The 13,590-nt window shown below is 33.4% G+C and overlaps 1 protein-coding gene across 7 annotated transcripts in view; it reads right to left on the reverse strand.

Moving 5' to 3' along the window:
* The window catches only part of TASOR (transcription activation suppressor), a 96,454-nt gene that overhangs the window by 65,163 nt on the left and 17,701 nt on the right, over nucleotides 1-13,590 (reverse strand). For all 7 annotated transcript variants that reach the window (XM_031952204.1, XM_031952192.1, XM_031952200.1 and 4 more), the window contains exons 4-8: nucleotides 11,626-11,698; nucleotides 10,988-11,079; nucleotides 10,132-10,293; nucleotides 4,809-4,933; nucleotides 1,657-1,694 (exon numbers count right to left, since the gene is read on the reverse strand). In XM_031952204.1, the coding sequence (XP_031808064.1) occupies nucleotides 1,657-1,694; nucleotides 4,809-4,933; nucleotides 10,132-10,293; nucleotides 10,988-11,079; nucleotides 11,626-11,698 (490 nt within the window). The remainder of the gene's footprint in view (nucleotides 1-1,656; nucleotides 1,695-4,808; nucleotides 4,934-10,131; nucleotides 10,294-10,987; nucleotides 11,080-11,625; nucleotides 11,699-13,590) is intronic.

Below are 13,590 nucleotides of genomic sequence, written 5' to 3' on the forward strand. Positions count from 1 at the left end.
TCCTCTTCTCAATTAGCTCAATTGTAAACTCTCACAAGCCTAGCTTTGAAATGTAATTCTCTTCAGTTTATCTCTGTAAGACTAAACTGTTTCGCCTTCTCAGGAAAAGTGAGAGATCCTGCCTTCCCCTTAGCCAAATATAAAACTAAAAACTATTCCTTTGTCTCTCCTCAGAAGTAACTGAAAACTATTCAAGAACTATGAAGCTTCTAATGCACCCCAGATTTGTGAAAGATTCTGGGTCTGTAATTAAACATAATAAAAACATGGGTTTTGCCTCCTATTTTCTTGTGTGTTGGTAGTTTCCACAGGCAGAGATGTCTATCAATAGACATTTCTGCAATAGAGTAGCAGGAAAAGAATATGGACAGATTTTCAGATGGCACATTACTAAAATGTGGCCCCACCACCACCTCCAACTCTGTATGTGTCATAGGCTATTTAGCCAATATTATCTGTTTCTTTTAAATAACATCTTATCCCCTCCCCAACTTATTGCCCTATACCTAAAAGACCCCTGATCCAATCCTCATACTTGCTTCCTTCAAATCTCAGCTCAGGAGTCACCTCCTGCAAATTATCCTCCCCACCACGCATTTATTGACAGATGTGAAAATTATGGTCTCCCTTATTAAAAGCAAGGACTGTTGGGTTTTATTTTTATTTTTATCCATAATGCTTGATGCTTGGTACATAGATATCGATTGATGATTTGAAGTCAGGGTAACAGTATTTTACTTCGAATGGAAAAATACTGAAGTATTGAGCAAAATTTCTACTACAAATTACCAAATTCACTTAAAGAGAAAACTAGAGCAAGGGTGTCCCAAGCTATACAGGTGATCTACCAGTCTATCTCCAAATCAAATGTCAAAATCTAGTAGGTTCCTAGTTTGGGGAGGGGGAGAGGCCACAAGAGGGAGCTCACTGTCAATTTTAAGAAACATGGAGATTTTCCAAAAGTTTTCCTGTCATTTTAATTTACTATAAAATCAGAAGTCTTAAATAACATTCAAAGCTTGAAGTGCATGATTTTCCTCATTTAGTTGACACTATTTGGATACCCAAAATTAAAATTATTCAAAAAGGTTTAAAATGATTGTACATGTATAATCTACATAAGCTTGCTTGCTATTCTGGGGAAAAGAGGTTAAGTAAGGGAAGAAGAAAAATGTGGAACACAAAGTCTTACAAAAATGAATGTTGAAAACTATCTTTACATGTATTTGGAAAAATAAAAGACTAATGAATAAAAAATAAAATAAAATCTTACCAATTTCTACAGTAATTATGATTGATTTGTTAATGCAAAGGCTGGGGGAATTTAACATCTATCTCACAGGATATTTTCTCTCTTATATCTGGTCTTCTATTGAGTTACCAGCACAACATATGCTTAGAAATATAAGAAAGTGTACTCACATGTTCATATGTGACCAACTTTTAGAAGAGATTTCAGACACGATTTGCCCAATTTAAGTTTCACTGCACCTTATTATCCGGTGATCAAATTTCAATAATCCAAGAAAATAATATGCTGTTCATCATTTGCAGACACATGAACATCATACAAATCCATTTGTATCAATAGCTTCATACAAAATTATTCTTTCAATTAAATTACTAAACAAAGGATAAGTGATGAGATTGTCTTACCTGAACCTGTGCTCCTCTCTACATTAAAGCTATTAGACCTGAAATGGGGAAAAAATATATACAAATATATATATTACTGTGTTAAATTATTTTTTTAGACCTCTTAACTCCAATCTTAACTCAGTATTATTCACATAAGTGGGATTTCATGAGAGTAGTTATTACTTCTGTTAATACCTGTCCCTTAGCATAAAAATGGGATGCCCTCATGATATGGAAAGTCTCCCAGTTTTTACTGCTCCTCAGCCCTATATCCCAACATGAAACGGTGACTACCTCTATCACCCAACATAAGGAGGTACATATCCCATAACAACTTAGTATAGCAAAGAACTCTTGCCTTCATTATCCTATGACTTGGCCCCTCTAGAGAGTCAAGAAACAGGTTTGTCAACCATGAAGGTCCATATTTTGCTTGGCACCATTTGTATCATCTGGGTGTCAAACACTATAAAACTAAGGCTCTGGAGAAGTGGGTATCTCAAATCATGAGAAGATCTAAGGTTCCATTCATTGAAGAAGCCTGGTTCCTTTAATAAATGGTTCGTAGCTCAGCTCTCTGCTCCTTAGTGTCTTTTATTTCAAATAAAACATTTTTGGACCCCACATTACTTACAAAGCAGTGGTGTAAATGTTTGTTTTTATTTTATTGGTCCCACCATTCGTATAGCATTGCTTTGACCTTTACCCTTTCCTAAGGGCCTGCCATATGCAAAGCCCTGGGCTAAGTATAAGGCAAGAGATTCAAAATACAACTGCTATGGTGTGTTCCCAAGAAAGTAGGAGCAACGTGGCATTTTCCAACAAAGTATATTCAAAGAATATGGTCAATATAGACAAGGGTTACAATAAACTATAGCCATTTCCAGATAAGATCATTCCTTGCTGGGGAGAAAATGAGAACTTCATGAAAATGGCATCTGAAGGAGAAGTAACATCAGAAACGTCTTTCAGATGTAAGGTACAAAACTGGTTTATGCCTTTCATTTCTACTTAGGAAAACTACATGATGCAGTTTGGCCACAAAAAAAAGTAAGTAAAGGGGAGAACTGTGAAATCATTTGGGAGGGGGAATCTATTAAAGGCGGAATTCTTTCTATCAGTTGATTTCTTGGCTTTGCTTCTCAAGAAATGAATCAAAGACTCAAGTTGGGCAGGCCAAATGGCCCTACCAATTTAATTAATAAGTTCAATGGAGGAAGGTTTCTCACAAGTGGTTTGTTTCTTTTGCCTTTAAGATCATTATAAAAGAACTTTTTTTAATCACCTTTCAATTCCTAGTAGCATTCAAAATACTACTGTTTCTTCACTAACTACTTGAAACTCAAAGGCAGCACTGTCTGATCACAATACTCTCATGATTTGCATTAATTATTTGTTCGAAAAAAATGAGGGGGCTGCTAGGTGCCGCAGTGGACAGAGCACCTGTATTCAAATCTGACCTCAGACACTTAACACTGCCTTAGCTGTGTGGCCCTGGGCAAGTCACTTAACCCTAATTGCCTCAGGAAAAAAAAAAAGAAAGAAAAAAAAAGATGACAAATGTTCTACCTTATCTGTAAAGTCAATTCTTTTTCCAAGGAGAAATACTGCAGCCCCTTTTAGGCTTTTAGACTGGTATTTCTCAGATCGTAAGATTGAAGAAGCATATTTATACTTATTGATACTTCCACAAGTATTCCCCCCCCCCTAATGCAATGCAGCTCAGAATCTACTCATCTGCTTCAATTGCTTTCTATAAACTCCTCTCAAGAAAATCCAGCCATAGTGAAGGTATGTTTTCAAAGCTGAGTGCAGCCTAACACAGACCTGTGATGTCTTGCCCCACACCTGTTTCTGATCATGCATGTCAAATGAGTCATGACTGGCAGTAGTCTAGAATACATCCCTCATAATCAACAATACAGCTCTTTCCAGACTGCACCAAAGCTTTTACATCATCAGATCTTCAATCAATCAATAAGCACCATTTATTAAACATGTAGGGCATCGAGGTGGAGGTTAAGGCTGTAAAGTCTACTAATATTTTCAAAATTTCTGGGTTTACCATTTGATGGGTACTGAATAATCAAGGATTCAACTGCCTAATACAATGTCCCAAAAGGGACAGCTATATGGCACAGTGGAGAGAGCACTGAAGAACCTGAGTTCAAATTTGGCTTCAAACACTGAACACTTACTAGCTGTGTGACTCTGGGCAAGTCACTTAACCCCAACTGCCTCAGTAAAAAATAAAATAAAATAAAATTACAAATGTCCCTGACTTCAAGAAGCTTATAGTCTGGTTGAGATGAATGTAACAAGCAAAAGCTAACATAAAGCAAAGCATGTGATTAATGCTCAATAAAGCAGACTATGAACAGGGGCTTCTTAGAATCTATTCAAATTACCACAGAGGAAAAATTTTTCCATTTTCTTAGAAATTATTCAGGACTAGGATATTTTCCACTGTTAGTTCATTTAGTTAGTTCTATTTCTTTGTCTGAGAATAGATTATTCAAGATTTCTTGATCAATTCAAAATGTAGATTTATTTGTTTGACCATTATATATTCTACAACATATTCCTTTATTTCTTTTATATTCTCAAAGATAACTGAGCTCAGTGATATATGAATTTTAAAATTTTCTTTTGCTTTAATTGAGTTCATATTGTTCCCATGTATTTTACTAATTTTTTGTCCTCTTCTTTAAAAAAAAAAAATTGACTTAGAGAACAATTAATTTTGTTCATCTTTTCAAAGGATTGGCTTTTACTTTTGCCATTTTTATAGTTTCTGTTTCCAGTTCATCTATAGAAGAAGCAAACGAGAAGAATATTGGGAAAAGTACTGGTGACACAAGAATATATACTTATGTATATAAAAAATAAACTTTTTTTAAGTGGAAAGGGGGAGACAGATAATGTAGACAAGAAATTTAGCATAGTAACTCAAATAGTATGGAAACTTAAATCACCTAATTAAATTCAAGAGACAACCAAAAAAGAAAAACAAAAAATGGCTCTATCATGCTCTTACAAATGAGTAAATCTTAATCATTTCTTGAATACAAAAAAATAATGGTTGGCTACCTAGCAGGTACAGGTTAAGACACTATGCTTAAATGCTATACTTAAAAGAATTCACTGCAACCAGCGCACAAATATCTTACCTTGATGAAGTTAAAAACTTGGGAGTGGGGACATCATCTTTATAAGCAAAAGATACAACAGCATATGGACATACATGTCTTGGTCTTCGCCTTAGCTCATCAAAGCCATATTCATAAAAGTAATACTAAAAATTTAAAAATATAATATTAGCTTAATTTGAAAAAATAATTATTAGGATAAACTTACATATTAAATTCACTATTGCAGCCACTTTTAACAAACAGATATATTGAGAGGGTCTTTGTGATACTTCGATATAAAGTTATATCATAAACAAGTTAGTATTTGTTAATTCAATTGGGGAAAAAATCTTTGAAGTCAAGTTTCTCAGTTAAAGGACTTATTGCTAAGATAAGGAACTGACTAAAATTTACAATAAAAACCAATTCTCTAAGTGACAAATCATCAGAATACATCAATAGTGTACAAAACTACTATAAAACAATCTACAGTGATCTATGAAAAGCTGCTCCAAATTATTAATAATTTAAGAAATACAAATTAAAGTAACTCTGAAATTTCATCTTCTACCCATCAGACTGGCAAAGTGTTATTTAAAAAAAAAAAAAAAAAAAGGAAAGTAGCAAATACTGGAGAGGCTGTGGAAAAATAGGCATTTTTATGTATCATTAGTCAAAATATAACATGATGGCAGACTAATGTACTCCTGGTAGAGCTGTGAACAGACCCAACCATTCTGTAGAGCAATTTAGAGCTATGTTCACAGGGCAATCAAACTATCTACTGCTAGACCCTCTGGTCTAGCAATACTATTACTACATCTGTATAACCAAGAGATCATTTAAAAAGGGGGGGGGGGGGGGGGAGAGAAGATTTACATATGCAAAAATATTTGTAGAAGTCCTTGGCAAAATATTAAAAATTGAGAGGATGTCCATTAATTCGGAAATCACTGAACAAGCTGTGATATATGAATGTGATGGAATATTACTGTGCAGTAAGAAATGATGAGCAGGCATATTTGAAAAGAAACTGGAAATACATGTACAAACTGATGCAAAATAAAATGGGCAGAACCAGGAAAATACTGTACTCAACTTTGAATGCCTCAGCTCTTCTCAGAAACACAATGGTACAAGACAAGTACAAAGGACTTGTGAAGGAAAATGCTATCCACATTTAGATAAAGAACTGACAAATATAAAGTGTAAATCAAAGCATACTTTTCCACTTACTTTATTCTTTTTATGTTTTTTTTCCTTTTTGATCTAAATAATATGAAAATGTTTTACATAACAGCACATGTTAACCTAAATGAAACTGCATACCATTTTAGGAAGAGTGAAAAACTTGGAACCTAAAATCTTGTAAAAATGAATGCTAAAAATTTTGTTGACATATAATTAGGAAAATAAATAAAATACTACTAAGAAAAGAAAAGAAAAAAAAAAAAAAAAGAAAAAAGAAATGTCAATTGATAGAGCCATTCTGGAAAGCAATTTGAAACCCTGCCACTCAGACTTACTCACTTGTGCATATATTATGACCTAGCTGTATCACAGATGTTCCCCAATCTTCCAAAAAAAGGTCATATACACATGAAAATACTTATATGCACATCTTCTTGCGGTGGCAAATAACTAGAAATGAAGTCTCCACTAACTAGGGAATGACTGAACAAATTGCCATTGCATATGAACATAAGAAATAATGATTTCAGAAAAACCTTGGAACATTTGCATGAACTTATGCAGAGTCAAATGAACAGAACTAGAACTATATATAACAATAGCACTATAGGAATCAATCTAGCAACATTTAGCAACTCTTATCAACACAATTGACTAGAACTCATGAATATTATCCACACCCCCTCTTAAAGGGAGTTGACAAACAAAATCTATGCAATGAGACATATTTCTAAATATGACCAATATAGGCATTCTTTTTTCAGTGAATGGAAGGGAGAAAAATAGATGCTTGATAATTTTTTATACATTTTTGTTGTTGTTCTGGCGCCCTTAGTAATAGGGGGCACTTATTTTAAAATGTCAATAAATTGATAACTTGAATTTGAATTTCATAAAAGGTTCTAAAGATGATTTTACAAAAGTATGCTCAGCTTACAATACCCCAAATATATTATTACTACGTCTTCATTTTTATAAAGCATTTTAAGAGTTTTGAAGTACTTTCCTCACAAAAGGAATAGGTGAGATGGGGAAGACAAATATTATAATTCCACTTAATGGATGAGAAAAGATTTCAGGGCTTAAGTGACTTTCCCATGGTCCTCTAAGAAACAAATTCCTTAGGCAAGATTCAAACTCAAGTCTTCTGACTCTAATACTCAATAAATAGCAATATAACTAACCATTATTTATTTGTAATACTCTCTCAGGAGTTCCAAGAAAGTATACTAGCAGCACTTTCTCCCTGAGGAATGATGGCATAACAGTTTTCTGGAATGGAGTATAACTGAAAGATTAAACTATACATATAAAACTGTGTAACAAATGTTTCTCTTGTGTTTTTGTAAGTAGATTTCTAGTTTAACTTGAGAAAAAGCAACTGTCAAGATATTGTTGTTCCTAAAATCAAGTAAAGAAAAAAAAAAGCAGGGTCCAAACTAGGATTAGTAGGAGATGCAAAGCCAAAAGAAATAGCACTTATATATCCAAAATTTCCCTTTCAAAAGTACCAAGGACAACCTTGGGAGGCTGTACACATTAAATGATACTGCCATTATTCAAAATATTCTTGGAATTGCTTTTCTGTAACTATCTTCAAAACCAGTTTATAAGCCACATAAGAAACTCAGCATATCCTTCTTTATGTAGTAACACATTTTCAGACACCTTGTGGTCATCCATCTTATCACATTTGTCTGCAAAAAGAAAACTATTTTTCAAAAGTCAAGTCCAAAAGATTTTCCCACCACTACAGCTAATCAAAGAATATCGAGACAACTTGGAATAGGGAGTTTCAAAAATGTCTGCAAGGACAACAAAGTTAAAACAGCTATACCTCATTTAATTTCCTGTTGCAGATATTGTGATTATTTTGTTTTGTTTTCTTATATAGTGAAGGTTTGTGGCAACCCTGCATTGAGCAATTCTATCTGTGCCATTTTTCAACACATGCTCCCATTGTGACTCATATTTTGGTAATTTTCAGTTTTTCTAATTTTTCACTATTATTCTATTTGTTATGGTAATCTGTAATCACTGATATTTGATATAACTATTTTAGTTGTTTTGGGAGGCCACAAAATACACCGACATAAGACAGTGAACTTAACTGATAAATGCTGTATGTATTCTGATTGCTCCACTATCTCCCTCTTCTCAGAAAACTCCCCTAACTCCCTGAGACACAATAATATTGAAATTAGATCAATTAATAATCCTAAAATGGTCTACAAGTATTTAAATGAAAGAGTCAATTAATGCAATAAACTTCATTGTTATCTTACTATAAGAAAGTGTTACAGCTACCCCAACCTTCATCAACCACAACTCTAATCAGTCAACAGCTATCAACATCAAGACAAGACCACCTATGAGCAAACAGATTCTGACTCACTAATGGCTCAAATGAAGGTTAGCATTTTTTACCAATAAAATACTTTTTAATGAAAATATGTAATTACTCATTTAGGCACATTACTATTGCACTCTTAATAAGTACAATAATATAGTATTATGCAAACACAACTATTAGATGGACTTCCTTTATTGTATTATTTATTTTATCGTGATGGTCTGGAATCTAAACTAATCAATCTTCAAAGTACATGTGTATAAACAATCTCCCAAGTCACAACTTAGAATGGAATAAAACTGATTTAAATATTTCAATTCTCAAATACATGGTTTATTTTTTTTAAGTCCTTACTTTATGTCCATACTTCATATAACATCATAAAAAAATCTAAGTCTTTACATGTTGCTTAACTACCTTTTTAAACAGTTTGTTAGTGATTATATATAGCTGTGATCACATACATTAGTCAAGGATTTGAATTACTCTCAAATTGTTCCAATTTAAGCATAAGTTTTAAAATTTTCCTATGAATTCAACCAATGAACATTTACTGCAAAACTACAGCATTATCCTGGATGACAACAGACATGATTTCTATCTCAAGATGCTCATGATTTGAAGGCATGTCACTCTACCCTGACAAGCTAAATGATATAAAATATGATGAATCACCATATGAGTGGTTCTTTAAAAGATAAGAGGCATATTAAGAGAAAGTTCATTGAGTGAAATGAGGGATGTTTTATGGAATTTAAGTGAAATGGGCTTTCAATAACAAAATAGGAAAAAAGAAACTTCAATGGTAGAAGAAGGAGGGGGAATGTCTAATTTATAAACCATACCAGCCTGACTGAATTCAGGAACAGAGAGGATTATGAAGCTGCTTGAATGCAAAGCTTGATGTTTAGAATTTCCTCCTGAGGTAAGAGGAAAACATGGAAAATTTTTAAGCACAGAAGTGACATGATAAAAGTGGTAAGTTGGAAAACTAATCTTACAGGAGAAATAGCGAAAGTGGGGAAGCAATTATACAGACATGACTTTTTACTGGCCTGGACCGGGGGGACAGAGTGGAAGCAGAAAGTCTAACTAACAGTGGCTCACTACAAATAAACAGGAATGTAGAACCAAAAGAACATTGTACACAGCAATAAGATTGTGTGATGATCAATTCTGATGGTCATTTTTACAATGAGATGATTCAGCCAATTCCAATAGACTTATGATAAAGAGAGCCATCTGCATCCAGAGAGAGACTGTGGGCACTGAGTGTGGATCACAATATATTACTTTCACTTTTTTGATGTTTGCTTGCATTTTATTTTTTCTCATTTTTTTTCCTTTTTGATCGGATTTTTCTTATGCAACATGATAATTCTGGAAATATGTATAGAAGAATTGTACATGTTCAACATATACTTGCCAACTTGGAGGGGGGAAGGAGAGAGAAATAAATTGAAACGCGAAGTTTTGCTAGGGTGAATGTTAAAAATTATCTCTGCATATGTTTTGAAAATAAAAAGCTTTATTCAAAAAAACAAATAAACAGGAATTCACCATTGGTTCAAAGAGAGATAAAGAAAACTAAGCCAGGAATAACATAAGACAAAGACTAAGATTTGGAGTTAGAACATCTCTAAGACTGAACTCTGCCACTAATACTTATTGTGTGATCACTGAGAAGTCTCTTCTCCAGGCCTCAGTTTCTTCCTCTGTAAAAATCAGAAAGTAGAACTAAATGTTCTCTAAGGTCCTAAGTACTTGAGTCTCTTATCATTCTATGGCAGAAATCAGGCCAACAATCCATACACATACCTGAGTAAGCTCGAAGGCCCTGTAAGCCAACAGGGAAGTAATTCTATTTGCATTCTTTGACACATGACACTCGTGTTTTGGTGTTGGATCCAAAGAATTTTTATTTGCTGCATTTTCTGTATTTTTAACACCCATGGGATCATATATGCTTTTCATTTTTCCCTGAAATAAAGAAACACAAAGTTTAAAAGTGCAACTAACTCCTATGACAAAAGATACCACATTAGTTAAGGACCACATATAGAATGCTCACTGAACACAGAATCCCATGCAATAAAACATTTTTTTAAGAGCACTAGTGACAATGTAAAACTTTTAACCAATATAGAAGCTAAGAAAAAAAAAAAAAGGTGAAATAGAGGAACTTAAGAAAGTGCATGAACTCACATATTTTCAGACTTTTGATCAGTGATGCAGATTTTTTTCCTTTTTCTTTTTTTGCCTTTAAAAAATACTATGTCTCATAGAATGGTTCTTTAAAAGGGAGAGGATTACAAAGGAAACAACAATGACGGAAAAAAAGAATCAATAAAAACTAATTTTTTAAAAGTTGCTCAGATTCACAATAAATCTTCAAATAAAATCATCTGTAGTGCTCCCTTCATGAAAATGAATTATTAGCAAAACACAGTCCTTTTCCCTTCATTTTTAAGCAGCGAAAAAGAGGAAAGCTTTACAGAAGGCTCATTAACTCTGCTTAGTAATTAAAATGTTTGGCTTAAAGTCAACAACCAAGAGACTTCCAAGTGCTTAATACCAATACCAATACCAGACATATGGAACTTGAAAAATCATCAAGAGTTTAAATAAACTTCTAGAACTTAGTCAACTAAATGAGGTGCAGAGTTGAAGTTACCTTTATTATTTTAAAAATAATAACATCACCCGTTGCCCCAGCTTCCAAAGGATTAGCCTGTAATAAATCAGCATACCTGGAAAGATAGATACCTAGAAGGAATAGAAACGTATAGAATGAATGTTTTAAATCTGCATTTAACTTTAGAAGCAATAAACCATGAATGGGAGAAAATACAAAATGAAAAATCCAAATAACTTGAAAATTTGAAGGACTGATAAAAGTTCAAAAGAACCATTTTTAACCTCTTGATTCTGCCTACAAGGGGAGAGTGGTTCAGACTTAAGATATGTCCCCAAAATAACTTCTGTTCTAAGTAAAAGAAATGTAAAGAAAAAAAATAAAGAATAGATAATACTAAGAAGCAAGTTGAGATTTCTAAAAGCTAATTTTTTCTTTTTTGGTCATTACAAAAGCCACATTCCTTTTTGAGGTTTTTTTTTTTTTTTTTTTTTTTTTTAAATACACAAATACAAGTATTTATGATGAAACTAACATTAAAACATTCTGAACTTAAAATCAATTAATGTGCAGGATGACTAGATTTAAATATAAAGACTAAGAAAACATTAAATTAAATATTACATTATTAAAGAAACAACAAATAGGTAAAGCAAAAGTAAACAAAAAAAATTTACCCATGGAAGGGCTGCCAAGAATTGTTATTTTGGACTGGCCCACCTGTAAGCCTTTTTCACATATGCCTTGCACCTAAAGTAAACAAAAACACAATCTTATGTTCATAATTAGCATGATAATATTAATGGAATAGACCAAGTTTTTACCATATAAAAATCAAAATGTAAGTGACTAATTTCGGGCCATTGCATGCCCCCAAAAACATAAATAATAACAGCGTTCTCACACAAAGTCCTATTCTAATGCCTTACGATGGCATGTTATCCAATTTGTGCTTTCAAATGTTTTGTCAGCATAGTAAATGCCAGGTCTTAAAATGAACTGGAAAGGTTTTAAAGAAGAAATTGACAAATGATTCCAAGGTCCAGACTGACTAAATTTGGAGAGGCTTTTCAGAAAACAGACTGTCAATCCACAGCAATTTATGAAGAACTCCTACAAAATAAAGCATAGAAAGAGATCTATCGTAGAGGATAGAATACACATCTGGATGAAATCAAGAAGCTTGGAAATATTAAAAGAGCAAATTATTTCAAGCATGATTGAAAATCATTGTGAAAAATCAATTATGCTTCCTATCAAACAATTCAATTCCAAGATACATTTGTAGTGCTTTATGTACATAATAAGTATCCAATAAAAGTTAAATGACTTATTAAATCAAGAATTTATTTAACACCTCCTAAGTGCCAGAAATTGTGCTAAGCACTAGAGATACAAAGAAGAGCAAAAACAATCCCTGCTCTCTAACAGATCACAGGCTTAGAATAACTAACTATATACAAACAGTATCCATTCTGGACAAACTAGAGATGATTTCCAGGGAAAGGTACCACTATCAAAGGGGACCAAGAAAGGTTTCTTGCAGAAGGCAGGACTTCAGCTGAAACTTCAAGAAAACCAATGAAAATGCACTCAGGAATTTAGAGTGTGCCATTTGAAGAACACTGTGACTGGATCACAGAGTAAGTAAATGAAAAGGAACAAGTAAGAAACTTAGAAGCAGGTTATGAAGAGCTATAAAAGCCAAATATCACAGAGGATTTTATCACCGACAATGAAGAGAAGAGTCAATGGATTTAACTCAAGAAAAGTAAGGGATACAATTAGACCTGCACTTGACTGCTGAACATTAGATGAAGTGAAGTAGAGAAAGTCTTGAGACAGGAAAGCCAATGAGGAAGCTAATTTTGAAGAGCAGTTTTCACTTAATGATGATATCAGAAGTCAAATCACAGTTAAGCAGATAAAAGGAAAGGAAGGATATCAAGGAAGAGAGCCACAAAAATAGAGAAAAAACATGACAGCTGGGGGAGATGAAGGGACTGAACAAAGGTTTTTCAAGGATAAGGGGAAAGGAAATCCCCCTAAAGAGTTTCAAAACACAAAAATTAATAATTCTGATACAACTTGTTTGTTTTAATACAAAACCCTTGGTTTCAAAAAGTTCTATGAAGGACATAAAAAAAAGTGGTAATGTTGGTAAAATATGTTTAACAGTGAAGCCTGTATCCCAGAATACATCATGACTAGCAGGAAGCAAGGTCTATTCATTAGAGGCGAATAGTTAACCATCAAAACTTATCCTCTAAGGTTGAAAAATATAGCCTTTATACAAAAATCATGTCAGAATAGATAAGTAGAGGCACAAAAGTTCAAGGTTGAAAAATATAGCCTTTATACAAAAATCATGTCAGAATAGATAAGTAGAGGCACAAAAGTTCATTTAAATTTTACACCAGAGGAAAAAATAAATATTAAAGCCACACTTCAGAAATTTCCCGCCCACTAAGACAAACTTCCTTTACTAAAGAAGAATCCAGCTCCAATGCTCCAAATCAGTGTCAGTGACACTGGTTCTTGCAGGCTCTGCCAGCAACTGAGCACAAGCTGTTGCAAGGTTCTTCCACAATGAAAGATATTTGAAGAACCAACAAGTAAAAGGGATGAATGTTGTAAAGTTA

The sequence above is a fragment of the Sarcophilus harrisii genome, chromosome 1 (assembly GCF_902635505.1).
Source record: "Sarcophilus harrisii chromosome 1, mSarHar1.11, whole genome shotgun sequence".
Taxonomy (NCBI): Eukaryota; Metazoa; Chordata; class Mammalia; order Dasyuromorphia; family Dasyuridae; genus Sarcophilus; species Sarcophilus harrisii.